The sequence below is a fragment of the Dermochelys coriacea genome, chromosome 4 (genome assembly GCF_009764565.3).
Source record: "Dermochelys coriacea isolate rDerCor1 chromosome 4, rDerCor1.pri.v4, whole genome shotgun sequence".
NCBI lineage: Eukaryota > Metazoa > Chordata > Testudines > Dermochelyidae > Dermochelys > Dermochelys coriacea.
The window spans coordinates 102,461,555-102,474,298 of record NC_050071.1 but is presented as its reverse complement, the minus strand read 5'-3'; the positions used below and the strand labels follow the sequence as shown (position 1 = coordinate 102,474,298).

At 39.8% G+C, this 12,744-nt stretch overlaps 1 protein-coding gene across 7 annotated transcripts in view; it reads right to left on the bottom strand.

The window, feature by feature from the left end:
• Positions 1-12,744, bottom strand: part of ARAP2 (ArfGAP with RhoGAP domain, ankyrin repeat and PH domain 2) — a 194,189-nt gene that overhangs the window by 32,415 nt on the left and 149,030 nt on the right. For 6 of the 7 annotated variants that reach the window (XR_006281136.1, XR_006281135.1, XM_038400790.2 and 3 more), the window contains exons 25-26: positions 5,935-6,009; positions 4,678-4,795 (exon numbers count right to left, since the gene is read on the bottom strand). Coding sequence is in view for 5 of the 7 variants with exons in the window: in XM_038400790.2 (XP_038256718.1) it covers positions 4,678-4,795; positions 5,935-6,009 (193 nt within the window). In the remaining 2 variants the exon portion in view is untranslated. The remainder of the gene's footprint in view (positions 1-4,677; positions 4,796-5,934; positions 6,010-12,744) is intronic. The other variant, XM_043513994.1, reaches the window with a different exon arrangement.

The window sequence follows — 12,744 nt, the reverse complement described above, 5'->3', positions numbered from 1 at the left end:
GTTATTTTGGTCTGAAATAGCAATAATGAGAAGGAAATTACATTTCAGATAATACAAGATGTTAATTTTCTTGACTTCTGAGGGTTCATTTTCAGCAATTGCCCAAGAAATTGTGTGACAATACACAAAAAAGTGCAGCTCCCCAGAGACTGTAGAGTAGACTGTAATGAACTGAATCTCCCAATGTCCTGGACAGGTGCCAATAGACAAGTACAATGATACATGTTAAAAATAGCCTATCTTCCCTACTGATGTGTCTGAGAGAAGTTGTGGTCATCAGCATGATTTGAAGCAAAACAAACAAATCTTATCTCCCAGTCTCTTCTCTTATTTGTATCTTTTAGACTAAGCTCATTGGGACAGGGACTGCATAGTGCACAGCATGTCAAACAAATTTATTAAATAATAACAAACAATGGCAACTTGAAGGAGACAAAATATATTTGTTGGCTCTTATCTCCCCAGTTTGGATCCAGGAGTAAAGCGTGTCTTAGCTATAGTATTATATATATTAGCCCAATTAATTTTTATATATATTTCAAGCAAAGAATTAGAGAAGTAAAGATCATGAGATCTGAGCCTTTGAGGTCATTATGGGAGTCTTTCCATTAATTTTAATGGAAGTTGGGTCAGGCCTTATCTGGAGCTGTGTTGTGAACTCCTAAAACAAGGATTGATCCTGAGAGGCACTGAGTACCCATCTACTCCTATATCAGGAGTAGGCCATAATTAAATTTGTGGCAGACTAGCTTTCATGAGTTTAAGGCCAGAACAGATCATTAGATATGACCTCCTGTATCTCACAGGCCTTTACATTTCATCCAGTTACCACTGTATTCAGCCAAATGACCTGTGTTTAGCTAAAGTGTATCTGTGAGAAAGGCATCCAACCTTGATCTGAAGCACCTCTCTACACCCATTTTTATTTTTTCAATACATGTTCTTACGTTTAGTTTGGGCTGGATGTTTGTCTGCACCTATCTAGGATCAAGGTATTTTGGCATTACTTCTCTGGTATCTCCTGGCACATGCCATACAATTTTATTGTAGTTTGCAGGGTCAATATATCAAATTTGCCTCTTCTGTAGACTGCAGTACTCTGTAGCACATAAATTAATATAAAGTTGCCCTTGTTTTCAAGTCTCAATGGAAAAGTCTCAAATTAATTTTCTGGGCATCTTAATTTTCTTTAATCTGAAATTATATTAAGCCAAAAGAAATGTGACACTTCCCTTCTGATCTCCTTTCCCTTTCCTTCTCTCTTTGATTATTTAAAGATGAGCAATTTTTGTATTTACTATACAAGGGGCAGTATTTCTTGCATGTTAACTTTTCTCCATTTGTCTTTGGTTTTAGTTTCAACCTTGGGAAGAGCTGCTTTTAAATTTAGCCAGGACTCCGCAGAATCTCCGCTGAGCAAGTGCCTCTCCTGGGTTTACTAATCTCATCCCCCACCTCCAACAATTTACCCGCTTCCTGTGTTGCACAGGTCCCCCCCTCAACTCTGAGGAGTAGGGATTACAGGCTGCTTGTACCAGTAGGTCCCTCAGGCAGACTTTCAAATAATAGAAACATACAGGCTTCTGCTGAATGCACCAAGACACTGAATCAGGTCTTCTGTGTTTAGTTAGTTTGCCCCCTATTTATTGTTAGCTCCCTGAACTTTGTGAATCTCCAACTTTTATTGGCTTTCCTCAGACCCCTATCATACATAGGGCTTGTAGGGTCTCCCCCTAAACTTGGTTTTACACCTCCTCCAACGTCACTAGTTCAGTCAACCTTTCAGGCCAACGCTATACTTCTCATTGCATCCAAAATACTTTACAACCTAGCTTACCCACTTCTTTGCTTTTCTCTCTTTCCACTACCCCCACCCACTTCTTTCATATCCCCTTAAATCCTCATTTGCCAAAGCACTTCATTTCAGTACTTCAGCAAATGAGTACATTTCAGGTACTATCTAAATAGTAAATAATGTGTTTGTATTTGTCATTACAGTCAAAATAAGTAAGTCAATAAAATGCCCCAAGTTTTGTGATCCCTCTGGCTGCATTATAGGTAAGAGTCTTTGATGCCATCACAACCACTTTGGAGCCAACCAATGCTCATGCCTTTAAGATGTCTGCTGATATTGCTAGGCCAGCACAAAGTATGGCAGCAAGACTGGTAATTCTTTAAGGCAGGAGTTCTCAACCTTTTTCTTTCTGAGCCCCCCCGCATGATATTTATAAAAACTCACGGCCCACCTATGTCACAATGACAGGTTTTCTGCATATAAAAGCTGGCATTAGGGGATAGCAAGCAAGGCCTCATGCCACAGGAGCCCCTGCAAAGCTACACTGCTCAAGCTTCGGCTTCAGTCTCAGGTGGCAGGGCTCAGGGCCTGGGCTTCAACCCGATGTGGCAGAGCTTCCTGTCCTGAGTCCCAGTCAGTCTAATGCTGGCCCCCCTGAAACCTGATCACGGCCCCCACAAGGGGCCTCGAACCCCTGATTGAGAACCACTAAGAACCACTGCTTAAGGGATTTTCAAAATTATGTTCCAGATCAGGCATTTTGGGATTATCCATGGCAATCCGGGGAATTTGACAGTCCCGGTTTTCACAACTTTCCTCTGATTTAATTTATTGTTTTTAAATTTAATAAAGAATGACCCATGTTAAAGAAACAAATTACTTCACACTCTGTGTATTGGAAGAATACCCAACTATATATGTACCACATTATTCTATACCACGCAAAGGCAAATGTAATGTGAAATCTCAATAAACCTTATTATACACACACTATACATGTTTTTTCCCTAAAACTATGTATATCTTTCAAAATGGCCCCTGTGGTTAGTGAGTGGGTGACAAGATACAAAATATTAGCAATATTGTGTCAGTGATGGCATAGCTGCCGTCCTTCTCTTACTATGTTTAAATTTATAACAGAATGTACCTTCATTTTAATAACCTCTGTCTCTTTAACCATGAATTCCAGCATTAAAACTGCACTCCAAGTGTTGCATTAGTAGAAAAGATTCAGTACTTACAGCATTTTTTTTATTTCTCCTTATAACTTATGAACTATATTGTGACCTTCTGGCCTTTGGTGTTGTCAGCTTTACAGTTATGTTTACAGCAGTGTTCCAAGACCTCATTATGTATCTTAGAGCTCAGTGTGATAAATGTAAAATGATACACTTTTGCTTGTGTTTTTTTCTAGCTTTTTAAAAATAAATTGACTGAAAGAAATTAATAAGAGTGCATTCTCTCTAAAGAACTGCATACTTTCTTCGAGCATCTTCTCCCAAAAAGTCAGTATTACTTATGAATCAAATGCTGATCTTCCATTCCGAGTACATTTTGTGTTGAAACATTATTATAGGAGTCTATTGTTATTTTTTTCTGGAAGCATGGGCCATAAGTTTACCAAGAACCAACAACATTTTTCAACCACATATTTATGAGCATTCAAGCCAACTTATTAAATCAGCTTTTAATGAAACAAACTGGAGGAAAGGATCATTTTGAAATTCTCATGCCCAAAGAGGTGGAATGGGCCTTCATTATATTTATAGGCTTTTTGTTTTGACTTTTTGTTTTAGGTTTCTACTAGAAGAGGAGGTTTACTTACCTGAAACTGGAGGTTCTCTGAGATGCACGGTCCCTATTTGTATTCCATACATGGATGCACATACACGCCATGCTCCTGAGTCCAGAAGTTTTCCTTAGCAGTGTCCATTGTCCCACATGTGCATCGTGCTTCCTCTTGTGCTCACAGCCGAGTGCACAAATTAGGTCATAAGGGTCGACGCCTCTCCAGGGTCCTTCTTACCACTGAATAGTCCAGTCCACAGCAGAGGGGATGAAGAGTGGGTACTGGACTACAAATAGGGACCATACATCTTATAGAACCTCCAGTTACAGCTAAGTAAACCTCCTCTTCTTCTTCTTTTAGTGATGGTCCCTATATGTATTCCATATGCGGGTGACAGCGAGTAGTGATCAGCAAGGAGGTGGGCGTGGGGATGTGAAAGGAAGTGCGATCTCGAGTACGGCGTGGCCTACAGCAGAATCTGCAGCAATCGCTTGGTCGATGTGAATGTGGAGATAGAGCGCCAGGCTGCACAACAGATGTCTTGACATGGAACATCTGCGAGGCAGGCTGATGTGGCTGCTTGTGCTCATATAGAGTACACTGTGACTCCATCAGGTGGTGGCACATTGGATTGTGTGTAGCATTTGCAGATGCACCTGGAGACCTATTTGGAGATTCATTGGGAGCAGAGGGCTTGGTCACGGTTACAAATAGTTTCAGCAATGTGCAAAAGGAACTACTATCTACATCTATAACTATATACAAACCGACAGAAGTCACTGTCATAGCAAAAGCTAAGAGCGTGAAGGAACAGTGGTTTTGACTAAGGCCATATGGCAGTAACATGGAACTGGAGAAGCATTGACCTTCCTGAAGTATTATATCCTCCTCTCTGAGGACAAGGGGACACTGCTAAGGAAACCTTTCAGACTCAGGTGCCTGGCGCACATGTGCACCCATGTATGGAATACATGCAGGGACCATCACTTGAAAAAGAGCTATGGAGTTTTGATTTGGTTAACTTTCCAAAAGAAACCAGTAATAATGTCATAAGAGAAAACACAAATATTTTTGAAAAAAAAAAGTCACAAACCTAGCTCTCCATTTTCAATCACTTCAAAAGTAGCCCAGATCTCATCCTTGTTGGGAGTGATGTTTTTTATTCCTAATACATCATTAGTTAATTCTTCTGCCTCTGTCAAAGGTGATACCTGTGATACAGATTGTGCTCTTTAGAATTTAATAAATAGTTTCTGAAGTACTAATGGCTTCTGACTTGTGCAGACAGTTTATACTTTTGTGATGGAAAAACAGTTCAACTTTTTCTTTTTAAGTACAATCACAGAAATGCCAAGTGTGTGAATCCATTAATTATTTCTCAAATTCCTGGCCAGTACATTTTCATCAACTTTGTTGCACCAGATTAGAAGTTATCCAGCTAAAAACTGCAACGTCAAGCCTTTCCTTTTAGCTTCACCCCTTCCACTCCCAAAATTAAAGCACTACAGCTCAGTTCCATGTGAAACAGAAAGGATGAGCATGCTGTGATCTGAAAGGTAACAATTACCGAAACACTATGTTTTTTGGTACAGTTCTCCCTCCCCATCCATCTCCCATCCCAGTCAATAATACAGAATTTTTTGGTCTTTAAAAAAAAATAATAATAATCCAGGGTTTTTTGGTTGATATGTCCCATGCAGCATAAAATGATAATGAAATGGAACTAGACAACACTAACAAGGTTAATAGGTATCTTACTACAATTGCTTTTCTAATCATAACCACCCTTCCTTATTAGAGAAATTTAATGTTCTCTTTTACATTTGAACATTAGAGCAGTATTGCTTAGAGCCCAGTACTTTTCAGGAGTGCTATTAGACCCGAGGCTGGAAATCTCAATTATAGTGAGCGGTGAGGTTAGGCCTCTCAGCACCTAAGCAAGGCAGACTGCCTCTGGCAGAAAGAGACATCAGGAGGAAGGCCTTCTAAATGACCTTGTGCTGCTAAATAAACTGCAGAAATCGCTAGGCAATTGTTAGTATTCCTATTTACTACAGGAGGACAGTGGTGTCATTGTGAGGATCAATACTGCTGTACCCTGCCATAAAACTGGAAGTGGAGGTCTCTGCTTTAAAATTATGCCATAGCCTTCTTCTTAAAAGAACAAGAGCAATACTACTTACAGATTTTAATTAAGCCACAGCTTGACTGTAAAAAAATAAAATAAATAAAGATGGGAAAAGACACAAATGCAACAATAGACATGTTAAAACTACATATAAAGAAAACAAATTTGTTTCACTTAATAAAAAAAGTTTATCAACAAATTATACCACTTTTACATACTAACCCGGATTATAGTACTACAGTCTGGCTCTTTTCTTTCCACATAAACTTCAATTAACAAATCTCCAGCTTGGGAAACCTAAAACAAAACACATAATTTACAAAAATTAAAATGCATTAAAATTTATATAGCTTTTTTCATAATTGGGAAAATGCAATCATTATTTCACAGCAATAACAGAGTTAACAATACACAAACCGCCTTCCATTTTCTAAGCTGCAGAAAGCAGCAGGCACTGGCTCTAGGAGAAGCCATTCTGCTCCATCTGATCAATCATAGATAGGGCCCCGTGTCTGTCATGGAGGTCGCAGAAAACATGGACTTTCCACGACCTCCGTGACTTCTCCGTCCCCAGGTCCGTCCAAACAGCTGGCTCCAGGGTCAGCCGCACGGCCGCTGCTTGGGTGGCCCCATGCAGTGTTCCCTGGAGTGGCCGGAGCAGCCACTGCCCGCCCCCCATCAGCGATCCCCCCTCAAGATTTAGTCAGGGGTATTTATAGTATAAATATTGGACAGGTCACAGGCCATACATTTTTGTTTATTGCCAGTGACCTGTCCATGACTTTTACTAAAAATACCCATGACTAAATCATAGCCTTAATCATAGGAAGTCTCTGCTGTAGGGTTGGCAACTGATTCAGGAAGAAATCTGAACTTGACTAATGCAGTCACGATCATATCTATCAAAATGCATATGAATTTTGAAGTATTGGTCCAGGAATAGGAATTCTAGGTAGACCAGTCATGGGTGAACATTATCAGGAAAAAAGCCTATGCTTCAGAGATCCATCTCCAGAGTGCAAGTCAGAGGAGATCTGTGTTTAGTTATCCAAGCTTGGAAATTCACTCTGCCATATTAGTCAAACGTTATGGTGAGAAGCTGATCTCAAATTTACCTGATTCACTCACCAACATAAACCCATTTCACAACTATGATAAAAGAACAAATTGGGGTAGGGAGAGTTCGTGCAATTAAGCTCCTAATGCCCTTTGCATGGCAAAAGTTCTATTTCTCAGAGATTTTAAACTCTTCATCCACAACCACAAACCAGACAGGAGTTAATGTAACTCACCCTGGCAGCACAGCCAGCTCATATTGTCATATGGTCCCCTGCTGCTGCACCTGCAGAACAACTGATGTTCCTGAGCATGATTCCTGGCAAAGTCAATGGAACTGAAATTAAACTTCTCTGCCTTAATATGGCAGTGGGAAGTTAATGATGGCCCATCTGCAGCTTCAAGGTTGTTTTCTTAGGATATTAGGCTGCCTGGAGCATTTGCTCTCCAGCATTGTACTTTGCTGTCTACATCACAAATTACTGCTGAAGAAGAACTTGTATGGGCTTTGGAGAAGACGTAGCATACATGCTGCTATAACACTTCTGTGTGATTCTTTTTTCCTTACAACTTAGTTCATCGTTCATTTGCTTCCCCTCACAGGAAGGAGGAGACTATATAGCTCTTTATATGAGAAAGATAATTGTTTGGATTTTGGGTGTGGTGGTGGGGGGAATGAGGGACCAACTTTAATATGAAACAAGGCAACAATTAATTAGAAATAGTTTAACTAAAATAACTAAAATAGTTTAAAAACAACATTTAAAGTTCAATCCTCCCTAGCGCGCACACACTTTTTTGCTTTGTTAATTATTTCATGAAAGAATACTATAATAAAAATTTCTATTTACAGTGGACACCAATAAAAATAGGATATTTATCACTTTCAGGAGTTACATTAACTGAAGTGTTTGTGCTGTTTGCAATGGAAAGTATAGTTAATACTGCAAATTCCTGATAACGGTAAAGTGTTCAGTAAAAGTCTATTTTAATGGTACTTATGTTGTATTATGGGGATATATTTTAGAATATGGATGACTTTAGTAAGTGGTCATGTTGACAAAATGAACAAAAGGTCACTCAGTGAAAATAATGACAGGCAAACATACAGAAAAACTAAAGGAAATATTTCTACATGGAACGTGTAACCATTTTGTGGAATTCACTGTTCCAAAACTCAAAGTTTTAAGATAAAATTAAGATCTTAAAAAAAAAAAAACCCCGACTATGATCATTAAGAGCATTTGCGGTTGTGCACACTAAGTATAATCAAACCATTGGCTTTTGATCAGAAATAAAACAAGGATTCCCCCCCCCACAAATTTACACTCTCCGTGAAGCTTCAGGCAGTTGGCTATTTTTTTTCACTCCCATCTAGACATCAGATATTGGCCGACACTAGGTTTAATGGATCAGTGGTCTGGCAAATATTGTGCTAATATGTAGATTTTTTATTATAAGATTAAACAAACTGAATTTATGTTGACTACATATTAGTCCATATGTCCAGAAATACAAATTGTAACATTCTGGTAACTCAAACCTGTACTAAGGACTTGGTGATTATGGAAGTAAGGTGAAAACAGAATTTAATGATGACCAAGTGGAATATATAAAAACTCCAAACTTCTTTGTTTTTTAAATGAACAGATAGAGAATTTTCCACTGGAATCCGACTTGCTCATTCACAACCATAAAGCCATCTACATAGTGGACGACACATTTTATTGTTCCAAAGAGAAAATATCAAGTGATTTAAGTACTGAGGCTATGTGCAGAACCTACACTCTTAAGAAGATAGTCATATGCCAATTTAAAGGGGCATAATTTGTTGCACTAGAGAAAATGAAATTCTGTGATTGTGTATACAGTAGCAGGGGTTCAGGGAAGATATAATATGAAAGAGAATGAAAAGCGTGTGGGGAAAGGGGGAGGTTAATAGTTAATTTGAAAAAAACTGGACCTTTCATATTTGATCCAATATCAAGACTAGCATCCAAGTAGAATCATAGAATATCTGAGTTGGAAGGGACCTCAGGAGATCATCTAGTCCAACCCCCTGCTGGTAAGTACAATAATTTGGGTCACAATTCTGAGACACAGACACACAATCATGCTATACAACACACACTTACATGAAGATATGTGGCTTAAAACCTGAGAAGGCTGAACAGGGCGAACAGATTCAAACTTCAGAGTGTATATAATAGGCTATTGAGTAGAATAATGAGGTAGCAAGGGAAGCTATGAAAAAATATTTTGATTAGTTTACAGAGACTGAAAAGTAAATACACTGCATCACTCAATTTCTACGAACATTGACATAATGGAGAAATTGTGACTTTGATGTTAGTTTAGCTTCTGAGAATAGAAAACGAATGGAAGCATTTGTGAGGAAAAACATTATGAAGCTACTTTGAAGAAAGCTTCTTAATTACAGTGGCACAGACTCTGAAAATCTTATTTCCTGATAAAGTTTGCTTTTTAGATATTACGAAATAGGATTGCAAGAAAGAATGAAGTTGAAATTTGATTTCTACTGGGCTTATGTAAAAAACTGTACATAAAAGAAATGTGCTGCAAATTACAAATAGCTGGCAAAATGTACAAATAGCTGGCAAAATAGTTTGGCAGACAGAACACAAAGAGTGGTTAATGAACTGTAATGGAAAACGAGATCATCAAGTGACATTTCAGACATGAGACCTTTTTTGGGTTACAAAAGAAATCTGGGCACATTAGCTTTTCCATACAGTTTTCTATATCAGCAGCTGTCATAAATATAAAGGGAAGGGTAACCACCTTTCTGTATACAGTGCTATAAAATCCCTCCTGGCCAGAGGCAAAACCCTTTCACCTGTAAAGGGTTAAGAAGCTAAGGTAACCTCGCTGGCACCTGACCCAAAATGACCAATGAGGGGACAAGATGCTTTCTGGAGGTGGGGGAGGGGGACAACGACAAAGGGTTGGTCTGTCTGTGTGATGCTTTTGCAGGGAACAGATCAGAAACGCAAGCCTTCCAACTCCTGTTAAGTTAGTAAGTAATCTAGCTAGAAAATGCGTTAGATTTTCTTTTGTTTAATGGCTGGTAAAATAAGCTGTGCTGGAGTGAATGTATATTCCTGTTTTTGTGTCCTTTTGTAATTTAAGGTTTTTGCCTAGAGGGATTCTTTATGTTTTGAATCTGATTACCCTGTAAGGTATTTACCATCCTGATTTTACAGAAGTGATTCTTTTACCTTTTCTTTAATTAAAATTCTTCTTTTAGGAACCTGATTGCTTTTTCATTGTTCTTAAGATCCAAGGGTTTGGGTCTGTGTTCACCTGTACCAATTGGTGAGGATTATCATCAAGCCTTCCCCAGGAAAGGGGGTGTAGGGTTTGGGGGAAGACATCTTCAAGTAGTCTCTTTCCCTGTTCTTTGTTTAAATCGCTTGGTGGTGGCAGCATACGGTTCAAGGACAAGCAAAGTTTGTATTGTGGGGAAGTTTTTAACCTATGCTGGTAAGAATAAGCTTAGGGGGTCTTTCATGGAGATCCCCACATCTGTACCCTAGAGTTCAGAGTGGGGAAGGAACCTTGAAGCAGCATAGAGAAAACTCTATAGGTCTTACCTCCCCTTGAAGTTTGTTTCATTTTAAGTGCCTGCATTATTTACTCCCCCTGAGCTATCTCCTACATACATGTATTATGATGGAACAGCAACTATATTTTCAGAGAGCAGTGTTTTGACACTCAGACCTTAATTGAAATAAGATTCTCATTCAGGCTACACCCACACTTGGAGTGTGATTCCCAGCTTGCATAGACATATGAGTTCTCATAGAGCTAATGCACTGCAAATAGTAGTATAGCTGTGGAAACATAGGCTACTGACTCACTTTGCAAAAGCCTTCTTCTCCAACTGACCTGATACAGCAACAAAGTTGGGAGAGTTTTCCTAAATTGCTTGGCTGCTTAAACAGTGGTGATAGGAGCACGAGGGATTTTGCTGCCTGGCTTGATTTATCACATCCCCTTTCTCTGTATGGGGGGAGGGTTCAGGGGAGAAAGAGGGTGTATAGGGTCTCAAAGGCAGGGAAGCAGCCACATAGGCTATGAGCTGCAGACAGCTGCTTCCCCTGCCTTTGAGATCCTATATACAGTACACACGCACGCACACAGATGCTGCTGCTGCAGATGTGGTGTGGATGCAGATAAAATACAGAGTGCAGATTGTGAGTCAGATACAAGTTGATTCTTGTGGATGCAGATCAGATGAGGCTCCGTATTTTTGTATCCAAGCAGGGTTCTACCCATGGTTATGTATGGAGGGCAGCTAATCCATGCTGCTGTTTGCTGCTACCGTGGCTACATTACTATTCGTAGCATGCTAGCTCTAGGAGAGCCAGTGCACGTGTGTCTACATGAGATGAGAATCACACATGGCCCTGGCCCAAAGTTTAGATGTAGCCACAATTTCAAAGAACTAGACGACCGTGAACCTTATGCAGTGTGTCAGTTGGCAGCCAGCTGCAAGTCACGTTCATAATACCAAAGAAGAAGGTTGGGCTTTTTAAAAGCACTCAGTATTGGCCTAAACTGCATTCCCATTGAAGTCCATGGTAATACCCACTAATTTCAATAGAACAAAACCACCTTACTGGATCAGACCAATGGTCCATCTAGCCCATTATCCTGTCTTCTGCCAGTGGCCAGTGCCAGATGCTTCAGAGGGAATGAACAGAACAGGCAATCATTGAGTGATCCCCTGTCATCCTCTCCTAGCTTCTGGCAGTCAGATTAGGGACACCCAGAACACGGTGTTGCATCCCTGACAGTCTTGGCTATAGCCATTGATGGATGGATCTATCCTCCATGAATTTATCTAATTCTTTTTTGAACCCCATTATAATAGTTTTGGCTTTCACAACATCCTCTGGCAATGAGTTCCACAGGTTGACTGTGAGAAGTAGTTAGGCCAGTGCTGAGTGCTTTTGAAAATCCCACTTAGAATATCTAGCAGTAGGATAGAAGTACAGTACTCTAGAGAAAGTTTCTGGAGCCACTGTGCTTTAGGCAGGCAGCACATTCCACGGAGAGGATGCAGTCTATATACCTTGTCCCCCGTGCATGCACAAAACAGCTCTCAGAGGAGTGCATGAATACATGAAAGTATTTACATATGCATGGCTTACATATATCATGTTTCAAAAAGGTTCACTTTAAAAGCTGACACATCACAGTAATACATTAGAAGCATCTGATCCAGCAAAAATTACTGTTTTCAGTTGCTGACGTACAGAAGTTCCACAGGACTCAATTGCTGCTTGGCCACAGAGACTAATCCTAATTCAGAAGGGAAAATGGATTAATTTTGACAACCCATTTGCCACATATGGCCATCAAAGTCTTGGGAACAATATCAGAGGGACTTCAAATGAAACTGAGATAAGAGCACTCCTGACATTTTAACATGGCATCAGGTTATTTCCTGCCTTACTAAAACCAAACGTAAGGACAGCACTGGTAAAGGAGAAAGGGCAGGAACACATTATTTTAGAAGATTTTCCTGCTCAGAACAACTCCAAACTCAAACCCAAATTAACTCCTGGGACACACACATTTTCAGAACTTTTTAATCTGATCTTTAAAAAAAAAATGTTCAGTCAAGCTTTCAAAATGAAGCAATAAAATGTAAAATCAGCCATTAGTGAGCATTTGCAGTCTATGTTTTATAAAGAAAGAGAGGACAGAGTATTTTCAAGTGGGGATGCTCAACTTCATGCAGGTGAGATACAAAATTAGAGACTGTGTACTTCTCTGCTGAAGTTAAACTTCCACATAAATACGGTGACAGGGCAGAGTGGCCCCGCACTGGTACCGCAGGGGTTAACCCTTCCTTCCTGGCAGAGGAATCCCCATTCCGGAAGCCCTGCTGGGCATGCTCCAACTGGAGACTAGGTATAAAAGCCTGCAAAGCTGCTCAGTCTGGGC